This window comes from Penaeus vannamei, chromosome 13 (assembly GCF_042767895.1).
Source record: "Penaeus vannamei isolate JL-2024 chromosome 13, ASM4276789v1, whole genome shotgun sequence".
NCBI classification, from domain to species: Eukaryota; Metazoa; Arthropoda; class Malacostraca; order Decapoda; family Penaeidae; genus Penaeus; species Penaeus vannamei.
In genome coordinates, this window is record NC_091561.1 from 45,060,191 (window position 1) to 45,075,190 (window position 15,000).

General features: G+C 42.2%; 2 protein-coding genes across 6 annotated transcripts in view; both read right to left on the reverse strand.

Annotated features, from left to right (window-relative positions):
* LOC113814668 (cell adhesion molecule 3) overlaps positions 1-9,338 on the reverse strand; it is a 21,461-nt gene extending 12,123 nt beyond the window's left edge. The window contains exon 1 of one of the 2 annotated variants that reach the window (XM_027366720.2): positions 8,674-9,338. In XM_027366720.2, coding sequence (XP_027222521.2) covers positions 8,674-8,695 — 22 coding nt within the window. In that variant the 5' untranslated portion in view covers positions 8,696-9,338. The remainder of the gene's footprint in view (positions 1-8,673) is intronic. The other variant, XM_070129314.1, reaches the window with a different exon arrangement.
* A 985-nt stretch (positions 9,339-10,323) lies between these two features.
* LOC113814667 (UDP-glycosyltransferase UGT5) overlaps positions 10,324-15,000 on the reverse strand; it is a 7,996-nt gene continuing 3,319 nt past the window's right edge. For all 4 annotated transcript variants that reach the window (XM_070129312.1, XM_027366718.2, XM_027366719.2 and 1 more), the window contains 6 exons: positions 14,945-15,000; positions 14,208-14,438; positions 13,813-13,977; positions 13,506-13,728; positions 12,096-12,315; positions 10,324-11,549 (listed from right to left, as the gene is read on the reverse strand). The exon at positions 14,945-15,000 is cut by the window's right edge and continues 199 nt beyond it. In XM_070129312.1, the coding sequence (XP_069985413.1) occupies positions 11,273-11,549; positions 12,096-12,315; positions 13,506-13,728; positions 13,813-13,977; positions 14,208-14,438; positions 14,945-15,000 (1,172 nt within the window). In that variant the 3' untranslated portion in view covers positions 10,324-11,272. The remainder of the gene's footprint in view (positions 11,550-12,095; positions 12,316-13,505; positions 13,729-13,812; positions 13,978-14,207; positions 14,439-14,944) is intronic.

Here is a 15,000-nt window from a genome sequence, read left to right on the forward strand (position 1 = left end):
TCTTCCGCACCTGCAGGAGGACCCAGTGGCGTAGGATCCACCTCGAGCTCCTCTCAGAGGGCGGGGCCGCGAGGGGTCGGCCGAGGGGAAAATTAGATTCCGAGGGGAGTGGTCTGGCCTGGGTGGGAGAGGGAGGCCGGGGGAGGGGGAGGGGGGAGATGGGGAGGTTGAGAGAAAGGGGGGGGCGGAGGGGAGAGAGAGCGGGAACGGGGGGAGAGGGAGAGAAGGAATGGAGAGGAGAAGAGGAGGTCGGAGGGAGGGAGAGCGGATGGGGGAGAGGGAGGAGGGTGGTGGGGGTAGGAAGAAGAATGGCAGAGGAAGAGCAGGTAAGGGGGATGTTAAGAGTAAGGGGAAAGGGAAGGGGAGAAGGGCAATGAGAGGAGGTGAAAAGGAAGGAGAGGAACGTGAAAAGAGGAAGGGAGAGGAAGAAGGAGGGGGAAAGAGGGCGATCAGGCTGCCCATGAGCCGTAGATTCCAAGAGGAGGGGTTAGAGGGGCGAGAGACAAAGATAGAAAGTGATAGACATATAACGATAGATGTATAGATAGAGAGATAGACAGCCGGGGGAGAGGCACGTGGAAAGATAAATCAAGACAGACAGACATTTAGTGATCTTGATACATACATGTGCCATCTGCAGTAACAGTTACATAAAAAAATGAACATGGCACAATAACAATATGAACATCCCTTTCGAGTTTGTTTGTGTGTGTGTGTGTGTGTGCTTGTGTGCGTGTGTGTATGTATGTGTGTGTGTGTGTGCTTGTGTGCGTGTGTGTATGTGTGTGTGTGTGTCTGTGCTCGTATTTGTGTGTGTGCAAAATTCCCCTCACATAAAAAATAAATAATCTTTTTTTTTCTATTGCGAGTAATTATCCCTAAGGAAATAAAGCTGACGCAGGTTGCTTTATATAACGGAATATAGATCCAGGTATGTTAGATTGATGTACATGAAGAGGAGATCTGATCAGCGCCATTCTGATTCACTCTACTTGATGATCCACAACGACGCACAGTCTTTCCTTCTCATCATGTGTGTTAACTTATAACGAACATGAGAATAAACTCGTAAATCCAAGACTTTTTTTTCTTGTCATAACCCAAAATGGCGTCGAGTAGTTCACGCCATCGCCTCGTCGCTCATTCGGTTACGAGTTCTTGGCGTGACGTTTCCTGGAAAAAATACATCTATAAAAAAATAAGCATTTGTTCAGAGGTGAAAGGAAACCGTCAGAGGGAACGTATATATAAACTTTTTCGAGATCGTGTGTGTGGACATATATATATATATATATATATATATATATATATATATATATATATATATATATATATATATATATATATAAATATATATAAATATATATATATATATATATATATATATATATTTATATATATATATTTATATATATGTTTGTATGTGTGTGTGTGTGTGTGTGTGTGTGTATTTGTGTGTGTGTTTGTGTGTGGGTGTGTGTATGTGTGTGTGTGTGTTTTGTGTCTGTATTTGTTTGTTTGTGTGTGTGTGTATTTGAGTGTGTGTATGTATTTGTGTGTGCGTTTGTGTATGTGCGTGTGTGTGTGTGTGTGTGTGTGCGTGTGTGCACATCAGAAAAGAAGATCCACTGTGTAACCTTTGTGTGTGTGCATTTCGTTTGTGACAAAGAAGCCGTCACCAAATCACGTATTGTGTGTGTGTTTGTGTTTTTCTCTTTTTCATTGTTGTGTTTTTTTTTTTTATCGCTCGTTTTATTTCTTTTTTGTGTGTTTTTGCTGTGTGTGTGTATGTTTGTGTGTGTGTTTTTTATTGCTTATGTGTGTATTTGTGTGTGTGTTTCTCTTTTATCGCTGTATTTATTTGTTTTTTTCTTTTTTTTTGTGTCTGTATTTTATTTCTGTGTGTGTGTTTATTTGCTTATGTTTATGTATTTCTTTTTTTCTCTTTTATCGCTCTTTTTATTTCTTTTTTCTCTTTTTTATTGCTTATTTTATTTCTTTTTTCTCTTTTTTATTGCTTATTTTATTTCTTTTTTCTCTTTTTTATCGCTCGTTTTATTTCTTTTTTCTCTTGTTTATTGCTTATTTTTTCTCTCTCTTTTTTATCGCTTATCTTATTTTTTTCTCTTGTTTATTGCTTATCTTGTTTCTTTTTTCTCTTTTTTATCGCTTATCTTATTTTTTTTCTCTTGTTTATTGCTTATCTTATTTCTTTTTCTCTTTTTTTATTGCTTATTTGATTAAGAAGCAAAGTTTGTGGAGAGAAAAAGGTCTATCTCCCTGCCGTGTGACCAAAGCCTTTGGGGCGGGGCTTGATGTGACTCTGTTTGTCATGTCAAGCGCTTGCCATATTCCTTTCATCTCTCATTCCCTCTCTCTCTCTCTCTCCCTTCCTCTCCCGCTTCCTCACCCCCTCCCTTTCCCCCTTCCTCTCCCTCTCCCTCTCCTCCTTTCCCTTTCCTTCCTCACCCTCTCCCTCTCTCTCCTCATCCCCCTTCCTCTTCCTCATCCCCTCCCTCTTCCTCATCCCTCCCTCTCCCTCTCCCCTTCCTCACTCTCTCTCTCCCCCTTCCTCCTCTCCCTTTCCCCTCTCTCCCCCTTCACTCACCCCCTCTCCTCTCTCTCTCCCTCTCCCCTTCCTCACACTATCCCTCTCCCTCTCTCTCCCTTTCCCGCTTCCTCTCCCCTTCCTCACCCTCTCCCTCCCTCTCCCCCCCCTCCCTCTCATTTAACAAAAAGCCATACACGTATTCAATATTTCAGAATCTCGCCAAAATACACCTCCCGCACATAAAGCGGCGTCCGCATCAGGATTTTTGGCTCCCAAAGCGGCCTCGAGCGCGCGCAGTTAGACGGGAACAAAGGGACGCCCGACAGCCATTTGTCCTGGGATCTGCGCTTCATGGCGGGTGGAATATCTATCCAAAACGCAGCCGCCGCCGCACCATAGCCTGTGATGCACTGCCATAGATCATGGGGACGGACCATCGCCGGTGGAGAGACTTTATGCGAGAGCGATGGCTGACAAACCCCATTTGGAGCCTGTGTTTCCCGGAATGTTTTTTTTTTATCTTCTTTTTTTGACAAAATCCTTTTTTTTGGGGGGGGCGGAGAGGGGGAGGGGACGGGGGCAAAGCGCAAATCACTCGTTTATTCTCGGTTCCAATAACCATAATGTCTCCGTGCAAAATAACCCTCCCTGCGTGATCATATATAGGTTTTACTTTACTGACACAGTATATATATATTTTTAGCGTATGTGTGTGTGTGTGTATACAAAGCTTAATAACAGCTGATCTACGAAGCTGCGTCGGGGATCAGCTGATGCGGAAAGCGGAAGCGAATTCACGACAAATTGCGTCCGAGGCCCAGGGTCGAGGTGACGCCCTTCGGATGGGTCACTGAGAGGGAGGGAGGGAGGGAGGGAGGGAGGAAGGAAGGAAGGAAGGAAGGAAAGGAAAAGGAAAAAGAAGAAGAAGAAGAAAGAAGAAAGAAGAAGAAAGAGAGAAAGAGAGAGAGAGGAGAGGAGGAGAGGAAGGAAGGGAGGAGAGAGAGAGAGAGAGAGAGAGAGAGAGAGAGAGAGAGAGAGAAAGAGGAAGAGAGAAGGAAAGGGAGAGAAGGAAGGAAGAAAGAAGGAAAGGAAGGGAGCAAGGAGAAAGGAAAGGAAAAGAGAAAGGAAGGAAGGAAAGGAAAGGAAGGAAGAGAGAGAGAGAGAAAGAGAAAGAGAAAGAAAGAAAGAGAAGAAAGAAAGGAAAGAAGAAAAAAGAAAGGAAAGAAAGAAAGGAAAGAAGGAAAAGGAAAGAAGGAAGGAAAGAAAGAAGAAAGAAAGGAAAGGAAGGAAAGGAAAGGAAAGGAAGGAAGGAAAGGGGAAAGGGAAAGAGAGAAGGAGGAAAGGGGGAGAGAGGGAGAAAGGGAAAGGAAGGGAGGAAAGGAAGGTAGAGGGAGAAAAAAGGAAAGAGAAGGAAGGAAAGGAAGAAAGGAAAGAGAGAGGAAGGAAGGAAAGGAAGAGAAAGAGGAAGAGAAAGGAGAAGAGAGGAAGAAGGAAAGAGAGAAGAAAGGAAGAAGAGGAAAGAAAGAAAGAGAGGGAAGAAAGGAAGGAAGGAAAGGAAGGAAAAGGAGGAAAAGAGGGAGAAAGGAAAGGAAAGGAGAGAGAGAGAAAGGAAAGGAAAGAAGAGAGAGAGAGGGAGAGGAGGAGGGAGGGAGGGAGGGAGGGAGAGGAGGGAGGGAGAGAGGGAGGAGGGAGGGAGGGAGGGAGGGAGGGAGGAGGAGAGAGAGAGGGAGGGAGGAGGAGGGGGAGGAAGGGGGGGAGGAGGGAGGGGGAGGGAGAGAGAGAGGAAGGGAGGGAGAGAGGGAGGAGGAGAGCGAAGAGAAAGAGAGAGAGAGAGAGAGAGAGAAGGGAGAGAGAGAGAGAGAGAGAGGAGAAGAGAGAGAGAGAGGAGAGAGAGGAGAGAGAGGAGAGAGAGGAGAGAGAGGAGAGAGAGGAGAGAGAGAGTGAGTGAGTGTGTGTGTGTGTGTGTGTGTGTGTTTAGGTTCGTGTCTGTATGTGCATACATACACATATACACGCACACTATATATAGAAAAATAGACAGATATAGATACATAATAAATAAATATGCAAAAGTTCCTCCAAAGCCAAACGGAAAATAAAACTTTTTTGGGCAGATCGAAGGAAAGACAGGAAATAATAAACCAGAAACCAAAAAGAACAAGAGCGAACTACATTCATTCTTGTCGGCAACATGTTTCGGAGCAGAAATCGCTAATATCTTGTTTATACTCTTAGTCCGTCTGCTCGACTCTCTCTAACTTTTTTTAGCTAATTGTTTATTCCTTTAACTGTCTAGTTTTTATCTGTTTATTCATCTATATATTCAGCTGTTCTATCTTCCTCTTCTCTTCCCTTTCTTTCTCTTTCTCTCACTCTTTCTTTCTCTTTCTCTCACTCTTTCTTTCTCTTTCTCTCACTCTTTCTTTCTCTTTCTCTCACTCTTTCTTTCTCTCTCAATCTATCACTCTCTCTCTCTTTCTCTCTCAATCTATCACTCTCTCTCTCTCTCTTTCTCTTTCAATCTATCACTCTCTCTCTCTCTATCCTCATCGTCCAACCTTTCCTCTCATAATCGCTTCCGGTTTTGCGCATTTGCCTCACACCCTTATCCTCACACGCACAGTTTCCCTCCCCAATAAAGAGGGGAAAATGAGAGGGAAATGAGTGTAATAATAATCCCATGGCGGTGCGTGTTCGGTGGGAGGGCGGAAGCGACACAAAATTTTAACCTGTCTTAGTTACGCCTAAAAATAAGGATTTTTTTTAGTGAGGTATAAATATATAAAGATTTCTTTCTTTCTTTTTCTTTCTTTCTTTTTTTCTTTCTTTCTTTCTTTCTTTCTTTCTTTCTTTCTTTCTTTCTTTCTTTCTTTCTTTCTTTCTTTCTTTCTCTCTCTCTCTCTCTCTCTCTCTCTCTCTCTCTCTCTCTCTCTCTCTCTCTTTTTTTTTTTTTTTTTTTTGGTTGTCTGATTTTTTATTCCTTTCTGAATGTTTAATGCACGAATATCTGTTTGCTTTAAAATATCATTGTTCAAAGATCTTTCTAAATAAACATATTTCTCTATTTCTGTATTCCTTTATTTATTACTCATTTATTGATTATTCATGCATTTTAATTAATTCCCAAATGCATAATATACTTTTGTTTGGCTGTTTATGCTTCAAAATGTCTTTTTTTTTTTTTTTTTTTTTTTGCTTTCCTCTCTGTGTTCTATATCTTTGATCGAATTATCATAAGTGGAAGTCCGTGTGTGCGTTTCCGTATGAAAGTGGAAGTTCGTGTGTGCGTTTCCGTGTGAGTGGAGGTCCGTGTGTGCGTTTCTGTGTGAAAGTGGAAGTTCGTGTGTGCGTTTCCGTGTGTAAGTGGAGGTCCGTGTGTGCGTTTCCGTGTGCAAGTGGAAGTCTGTGTGTGCGTTTCCGTGTGTAAGTGGAAGTCCGTGTGTAAGTGGAAGTCCGTGTGTAAGTGGAAGTCTGTGTGTGCGTTTCCGTGTGTAAGTGGAAGTCCGTGTGTGCGTTTCCGTGTGAAAGTGGAAGTTCGTGTGTAAGTGGAAGTCCGTGTGTGCGTTTCCGTGTAAGTGGAAGTCCGTGTGTGCGTTTCCGTGTGAAAGTGGAAGTTCGTGTGTGCGTTTCCGTGTGTAAGTGGAGGTCCGTGTGTGCGTTTCCGTGTGAAAGTGGAAGTTCGTGTGTGCGTTTCCGTGTGTAAGTGGAGGTCCGTGTGTGCGTTTCCGTGTGAAAGTGGAAGTTCGTGTGTGCGTTTCCGTGTGTAAGTGGAAGCCCGTGTAAGTGGAAGTCCGTGTGTGCGTTTCCGTGTGTAAGTGGAAGTCCGTGTAAGTGGAAGTTCGTGTGTGCGTTTCCGTGTGTAAGTGGAAGCCCGTGTAAGTGGAAGTTCGTGTGTGCGTTTCCGTGTGTAAGTGGAAGTCCGTGTAAGTGGAAGTCCGTGTGTGCGTTTCCGTGTGAAAGCGGAAGTTCGTGTGTGCGTTTCCGTGTGTAAGTGGAAGTCCGTGTGTGAGTTTCCGTGTGAAAGTGGAAGTTCGTGTGTGCGTTTCCGTGTGTAAGTGGGAGTCCGTGTGTGCGTTTCCGTGTGAAAGTGGAAGTTCGTGTGTGCGTTTCCGTGTAAGTGGAAGTCCGTGTGTGCGTTTCCGTGTGAAAGTGGAAGTTCGTGTGTGCGTTTCCGTGTGTAAGTGGAAGTCCGTGTGTGAGTTTCCGTGTGAAAGTGGAAGTTCGTGTGTGCGTTTCCGTGTGTAAGTGGGAGTCCGTGTGTGCGTTTCCGTGTGTAAGTGGAAGTCCGTGTGTGCGTTTCCGTGTGTAAGTGGAAGTCCGTGTAAGTGGAAGTCCGTGTGTGCGTATGTTTGTGTCAGTATTGTATAGCATTTTCTTATCTCATTTTACTGAACTCTGTGCTGATTCTCGAATTCCTCAGCATATAAATCTATCCTGTTTTAAAAAAATCGTTTAAACACATACATTGTTATTTATCACTGATTGTTTTAGTGCATTTTGCACAGTACTGCGTGATTGCACTGACCCTCCACTAGGATTCAAGAATTCATATGACATCCAGATCACAATACACACACAGACGCACAGATAACTGCTATCTATATCTATCTATTTATATACACATACATAAATTCATATATATATATATATATATATATATATATATATATATATATATATATATATATATATATATACATACATACACCCGTATATACATATATATATCTATATGTGTGTGTGTGTGTATACATACATAAATAAGTACACACACACACAAACACACACACATACATACACACACACACACACACACACACGCGCGCACGCACGCACGCACGCACGCATGCACGCACGCACGCACACACACACACACCCACACACACACACACACACACACACACACACACACACACACACACACACACATATATATATATATATATATATATATATATATATACATAAATAAATACACACACACATACATACATACAAACATACATACATGTATATATATATATATATATATATATATATATATATATATATATATATATATATATATATATATATATATATATATATATATATATATATATATATATATATATATGTATGTATACCTGTATATATACATGTATATTTATACATACATACATACATACATATATATATATATATATATATATATATATATATATATATATATATATATATATATATATACATATATACATACATGTATGTGCATACATACACATGTACATATATACGTACACACACACACATATGAATATAGGTTAACATTAATGTACCAGCTAAAAACAATTCTCGTTCATTATTTGCAATGTCAACTATTGCAGGATTTAACACATCTTAATACATACATATATATATATATATGTGTGTGTGTGTGTGTGTGTGTATGTGTATGTGTATGTGTGTGTGTGTGCGTGTGCGTGTGCGTGTGCGTGTGCGTGTGCGTGTGCGTGTGCGTGTGCGTGTGCGTGTGTTTCATTCTTCAAATAAATTAATTAATATCTATCCTCGGGAATTTGGAAACCACCTATAAGCAAAAAATGTCCGTCATAACAAGAGCAGTTTCCTCGACCAAAAATACAAATACAAAAAAAAGCAAAAATTACATAAATGCGGTAGAATATAAAACAGTAAACAATAAATCAAAACATCCACCTCGTTTCTACAACTGCCATAGACAATTAAGTATATTAGATGGCGGAGAGATGCCTACAAATCGACACATGCATCCATACACACATAGATCGACATACAGACAGACAGACATACCTATACAGACAGACAGACAGACAGACAGACAGACAGACAGGCACCCCAATGAATTTTTGAAAAAGAATTCGAATACAAACAAGCAACCGCCATACATCATCCAAACTGGTCTTTTAAGTTAGAATAAATCCATTGTATTTTATCTCTACATATTTAGATATTCTCTACATCTTATATTACGTCTCTATATCTTATATCAAATCTCTAGCATATATCATATATATATTATATCCCATCTCTATATTTATTATCGTGTTTTCTCTCTCCACTCTTTCCCTTGCATCGCACCAATTCCAGACGGAGTTCCTTACCTATATCTTTAGACAAGTGCATCTGCGAGCGGGAAATGCGGGCTGACCGGCTGGCATCTTGGGAGACCGGAATGCCCTCTCGTCTCGGTGTCTCGCAGGCCTAAATATTTTTTTCTACGAGGATTGCTACAAGTTCCTGTCTCAGAAGTTTTTGCCCTTTTTCCTCGGGGACAGTTTGGAGTGCGAAAACTGATCTAAACAGTTTGAAAACTACTTAAAAACAGTTTTGAAATTCTCATTTTCTCGCCAAAGAATCAGTTGCAGTCTCCATCGTGATCCAGAACCATTGGAAAATAACAGGAACACACGCAAACGTATCCCAGCTGCCGTCCAGTCTGAGCGAGGGCGCCGCAGCGACACGCGGCAGTACCTCCTCGTCTTCCACTTCAGCACATACTGCACCAACACTTGACATGTCTCGCGGAGACCATACGCGGTTGCCGGCGATTCTTTATTTCGTGTCGCCATTCAACTCACCCCATCGCCACTTTCAGTTCTCATTTATATAAGTGGTTGAATTGTATACCTAGGGTTGAAACTGCTTGTGATATACCTCGTGACGAAGCAGTTAGGATTAAATATTTCCAAAGTAGTACTTAGAATAACCACGTGGAGGCGCTGGATCATGCGCAGGTCCGCCGCACCTGTTGATATCCACTCGAAAACTTTTTCCCGGGGTTCCGCTGCCTCTTTCGCAGTCTTTCGCGCTGATGAGGTCCCTCTTTCTCTTTCTCAAACAATCATTGCCTCTGTACCCCCCCCCCCCTCTCTTTCATGCATTTATTTCTCTTTTGCTCTCTCTTTCTCTTTCTCTCTCTCTCTCACATGAATCAAAAGAGAAAGCTTTCAATTTATCACATGTGTGTGTGTGTGTGTGTATGTGTGTGTGTGTGTGTGTGTGTGTGTGTGTGTGTGTGTGTGTGTGTGTGTGTGTGTGTGTGTGTGTGTGTGTGTGTGTGTGTGTGTGTGTGTGTGTGTGTAGTACTTATGTATTCACGCATTACCGTGACAGCAAAACATCTCCCAGAACTGTAAAATGATTATTTTGATTCCTTTACGGTTGGTCGCAAATCTTTGCTCGTGGAGAGAGAAGGGAATTATGACGAAGATACTTGGAAAAGTTCATCAAGTTATACACATCTCTCTAAATTATGGCAGAAAAAAATAGTAAATGTATATGTATCCTAATGTGAAAATCAGCCGAATGTTTAAACACAAACCCTGGGATATAACTCTGGAGATACAGCTTAAATATTGCATGTGAAATGGACAGTATGGAAAGGTATGAATGAGAATGACTATCTTCACAAATACATCTCTTGTATTGTAAAGATAATCATTCTCATTCATACCTTTCTACACTCGTCAACATGAATACGGTTCGGAATGGACAGTGTTAATGATGAATAAATAAATAACTCAAGATAAGGAACAAGTATTCCTCCGGGCGCGTTGTCTTCAGAACATGGTCAAAGGGCGGCAACCAAAGGGCTTCTCCATTAGTCTATTGGCAGCGGGTGTTTCTGATCTGTGGAAAGTGAGACCAAGGCGCTGCCTCGCAAAGTATCCCAACGTTTATTAATTATCATTCACGATGTTCCCCCATATTTTAGATTTTAAAGAATATAAAGATTAGTAGGACGTAACACATTATTTTTCACTTTCAATACATTTAGCGTGATCCTTTCTTACACCAGGACTGAGTCACTAAGTCGTGTCTCTGTACAACCACTGTATACAATATTGTATGTGAAGTAAACACTACAGTCAAGGAGGTCAATATTCCCAGCGTCTTTCAGATTCTACCACAAAAACCTAAAACAGGAGAAGAAATCGGCATAGGCATTGGTGAATTAATTGACGGAAAAGGGAGAAATATTGTGCGATTTTGTGTATTCTATGCAATTCGCTCAATGCAATTATTTTGCTCTTTGTAATGTTTGCGAAGCTCATTCTTTATCATATCACCGGGAACTGTATTCTATCAGCTATAAAATCAAAGCCTAAAGAAAAACAAATGAAGTTGTATATTGGTATTGTGATCATCGTAAAATCATACAAACGAATTTGAAAGATGTTTTACTGTAGAGGACCTTGTGAGAACGCTGCTTTGTTAGGAAAACTTATCTAACCCCAGATTTGGTCTAGATTTGGAATTTTTATACGCCCTGACCCCAATAAAAATAGAAAACAGCCATTTGCTTACAATTTGAAATATATGATCAAATGAGTATTATAAAATCTGTTATATATGTAATACAAAATAAAACGGAATCATTATCGTGTTAGTGTAGTTAATTGCAATCATTGCACATTAAACAATATAAAGACTAACCGAATCCCAAAAGGAATATCGCATGGACTCACAGTAAACTGAGGATGTTCTGTCAACTTTGAAGGCAAATACTTACATCTGCGTTCCAATCAAGGTCTATATATATATGTATCTATATACACCTTGGTTCAGATCATAAAATCTGTGTCAAAGAATATCTTCAAGTATTTATTCTTTGTTATCTGAAACTCCTTCGTTATTTCTCCTTTGCCATTCCCCTCCGCGTCGCCCTCTGTTGAAGCTCTCCTCCACTCGCAGCTTGGACTAATCCTCCTTGTCTTTGCTCCGCGCGCACACGGCCCGCCAGACAAGCCGCGCGACGCAACTCAGGAGCACGAAGGCGACGCAGACGACCAGCAGGAGAGCCGCCAGGACGTCCAGCATGAGGAACTCGACCCAGGAGAGTTCCACCGCGGGGCTCCTCAGCCTTGGGGCGCCTCTGTGGCGGATCACATACTCGGTCCAGAAGACGGCGCGGTCCTTCGGCGAGGTCAGCTGGTCGCGCATCGCCCGCGAGACCTCCGCGGCGCTCCGCCGGTACCTGGGGGAGGCGCCAGGCTCCTGAGACGCTCGTGTTTACACTCTCTCTCTCTCATATGCACACACAAACATATATACATACACACACACACAGGCATATATATATATATAGATAGATAGATAGATAGATTTATAAATATATATATATATATATATATATATATATATATATATATATTCGCTCATTGACAAAGTATACACCTAATATTGCACTGAGCCCCAAACATCCGGCCACAACATGCCACCGAGGGCCTCGTATCCCCCAAGCAGGGGCGGGCAATTAATGTTTCCAAGGGCCACATGAGAAACCTGAATTGTGTCAAAGGGCCACACCGACGATAACTTGAATTTAATTCTGCTCAACTTTCTTCCATTGTAAAATGCACTAAGTCATTTATTTAGTACATTATGTATTTAATAAATTATATATTTAATAAATATATATAGCTAATAATTTATATATTTAATAAATTAAATATATAAAAAGGGGCCGGATGTGACCCGCGGGCCGTAGTTTGCCCAGGTCTGCCCTAAGCCATCGCCTTACCTCGGGTTGTCGATTAGCTCGCGCAGTGTCTCGAGGACGAGGTCGACCGTGATCTCCTCCCACTCGAGCGCCAGGCCGAATCCGGATTTCTTGATCTGGTCTGCGTTCCTGGGCTGGTCCGCCGCGATGGGCAGGGCGAGCACGGGCGTGGCGTGGTAGGCGGCCTCCTGCGTGCTGAGGAGTCCGGCGTGGCTGATGAACACCTTCACGTTGGGGTGCGCTGAAAGAGCGGGGCGGAAGTGGACGGCTGGGCGGAGGGGCGGGTCAGCTGACGCTCGCGGGGGAGATTGAGTGGCAGAGTGTCTCGTAAAATGGACCGTTTGACTCCACTCATTGGATTTATCGGGACACAAGGAGTCCTGATCGTCCAGGGACCGGAGTCACTAACAAACGATCGTAACGCATTTACCAGTGGTTTGTTTACCATTGCGTTTATCAGTGATGGTAAAGTGGGATTCATGAAGAGATGGTAACTCGCACGATAGAGTTACAATCGTAAATCGACTCATTCTAATGGCAGCCAATAGAGGGCTCTAGCAAAGCAATTCCACCAATCAGCAAGCGCCATACATAATCTTCTAGGTTCCTTCGGCCAATGACGTCAAATGTAAGCAGAACTAGACACTGTGAGATTCTTAAAATCATTGGCACAGCTAAAACGCCATTTAAGCATATGTAGAAAAAAATGAATAATTAACTATTTAATTATAGCCATCATGTGGGGTGTTAACAGACTTCCATAGCTATTCATCGTATAAATAGGAACCAATACAAACTGTAATATCGATATGTCATTGTTTACCGCAAACCAAAAAACTACAGATAGTTTTTATTTATTTATTTCCCATCTTTGATAAATAAAGAACCGGTTTAAACACAATTTTTATCCATCGTCATATAATGGAAATATTTCAAGCTCATGGAGTTCCCTTATCTACCCATCCCATGAACTCTACGGTCTAATATAGGCCTATGTCTATCTATAATTTTACAGGAATTTTGGATTTTATTCTTGCTAGTTTCATGTGAAATTTGCATTTCTTCGCCACGTTCATATTATGGTATGTGTTTGCCATCATAATAATAATATCAGGTATAAAAACAAACCCAAAACTATGCTTAAATATCGATTTTTGGACGAGATAACGCGTGATGGTATTGTCTTCCCACAAGTTACCAGCGGACTCGCCAGTGCTCCGACCACTGGTAAAATTTATCACTGTAACTCCGATGTCGCGTTAATGAATGCCACCGCTGTCTGTTTTCCTTGGTAATTATAGTTACCATTGATTTTTCCATCGAAAGTACGTTAGTGATTCTGGCCCTAGGTATTTTTTCAAGACTGTATCTCGAATATATGTTAATACTGCACTCAAAAGCAAAGCATTTTAATCCTGAAACAACCCTTACCAAGAACGTCCTGTTGAGGAACCCACTTCATCACCAGCACGTTTTCAGGAACATCGTCTACCTCCTCTACATTCTTCCAAAGGACTCGCTGGCTGATCCTCCTGAACGCCTGAAGAAGGATATCGCGGTAGTGACGGGGAAGGACGGTGCCCTGGTTGGTGGAGCCCAGGCTGAAGTACACGACTCCTGCTGCTCCGGCGCCAGAGATCCACGACTCCAATTCCTGCAGGGCGAAGGAATAGGCTGGAGCTCGAAGAAAACCAACCTACCTTGACCTGACCCCAATCTACCTCAGCAAGCAACCTACCTGCGGGAGGGGCTTGCCGGGCCTGCAGTGCATGCCCCCAATTTCCACCTGGCCGGGAAGCAGCGGCAGGGGCGTGTCCAGGCTGAAGTGCGAGTTCATGAGGGTAAGGCTCTGATTGCGCTCGATCTCCAGCATTGACGGAAAGCCGGGAAACTGCGCCGAGATCTGGCGGAGAATAAAGCGTCGTTTTGGAAAGAAAGAACGCAAATGGTAGTTCCCGCAGCTAAAAAAAATATATAATAATAATAATAATGCAGTCACAGACACATATTTTACTTCAATGCGCAATAAGAGTGTGACATGATCCGCTTCAATCATATACATATTTCTACAGTGACTCACATTGAATGAAAACAAACGAATTACAAAAGGCTGGCACGACCACGAAGAAATACCTCTCTGTGAATATCGGTCACGGACCAGCGCTTCCAGTAGCAGGCCGTGGCGATGTGCATGAGCAGGTTGAGGCAACGATGCATGAAGCTCAGCGGGTGCGGGAAGTGGAGTATGAAATTGCTGGCGTAGGCTGGATTCAAGACGTTGCCGAGGGTGGCGCTCTGCACGAAGTCCACCCCGAGCGTCGTGACAGTGATGTAGGGAAGGCCGAGGACGAAGGGGTAAACGACCTGCGGGGGAGGGATAACGGACGCATAAATATACATATATATATCTGAAGGCATATAAAGGGAAAAAATATTATGTAATTGTACCAGTTGAGGCGCATGTCTGTCGTCTTACAGGACTCACTACGCTACTTGCTTCATTGTAGGCCTAAAGTAGACGTGCATTTTATATCCGAAAATAATCTTAATGGCAAAGAATAAGGCATAATCGGTTATGACCACACAGTTATGCGGCAATGCTCTGGTAGACAAGTAATGAAAATCATGGGTTTGTGTTGCTTTTGCGTTCTCACGGCTTGAGACGTGTGTGTTTGCATTTGATTGTGTACGTGTGTGCGTCTGTTTGTTTGTTTGTGTACGTGTGTTTCTGAGTTTTTGTATTTGTTTGGTTGTGTGTGTGTGTATGTGTACATATATATATATATATATATATATATATATATATATATATATATATATATATATATATATATATATATATACATGTCCATCTCCTACTGATTTCCCACCTCGTTCATCATGTGGAAGACGATGATGAGGTCGAAGTCCTTCCTTCTTTCGTAAA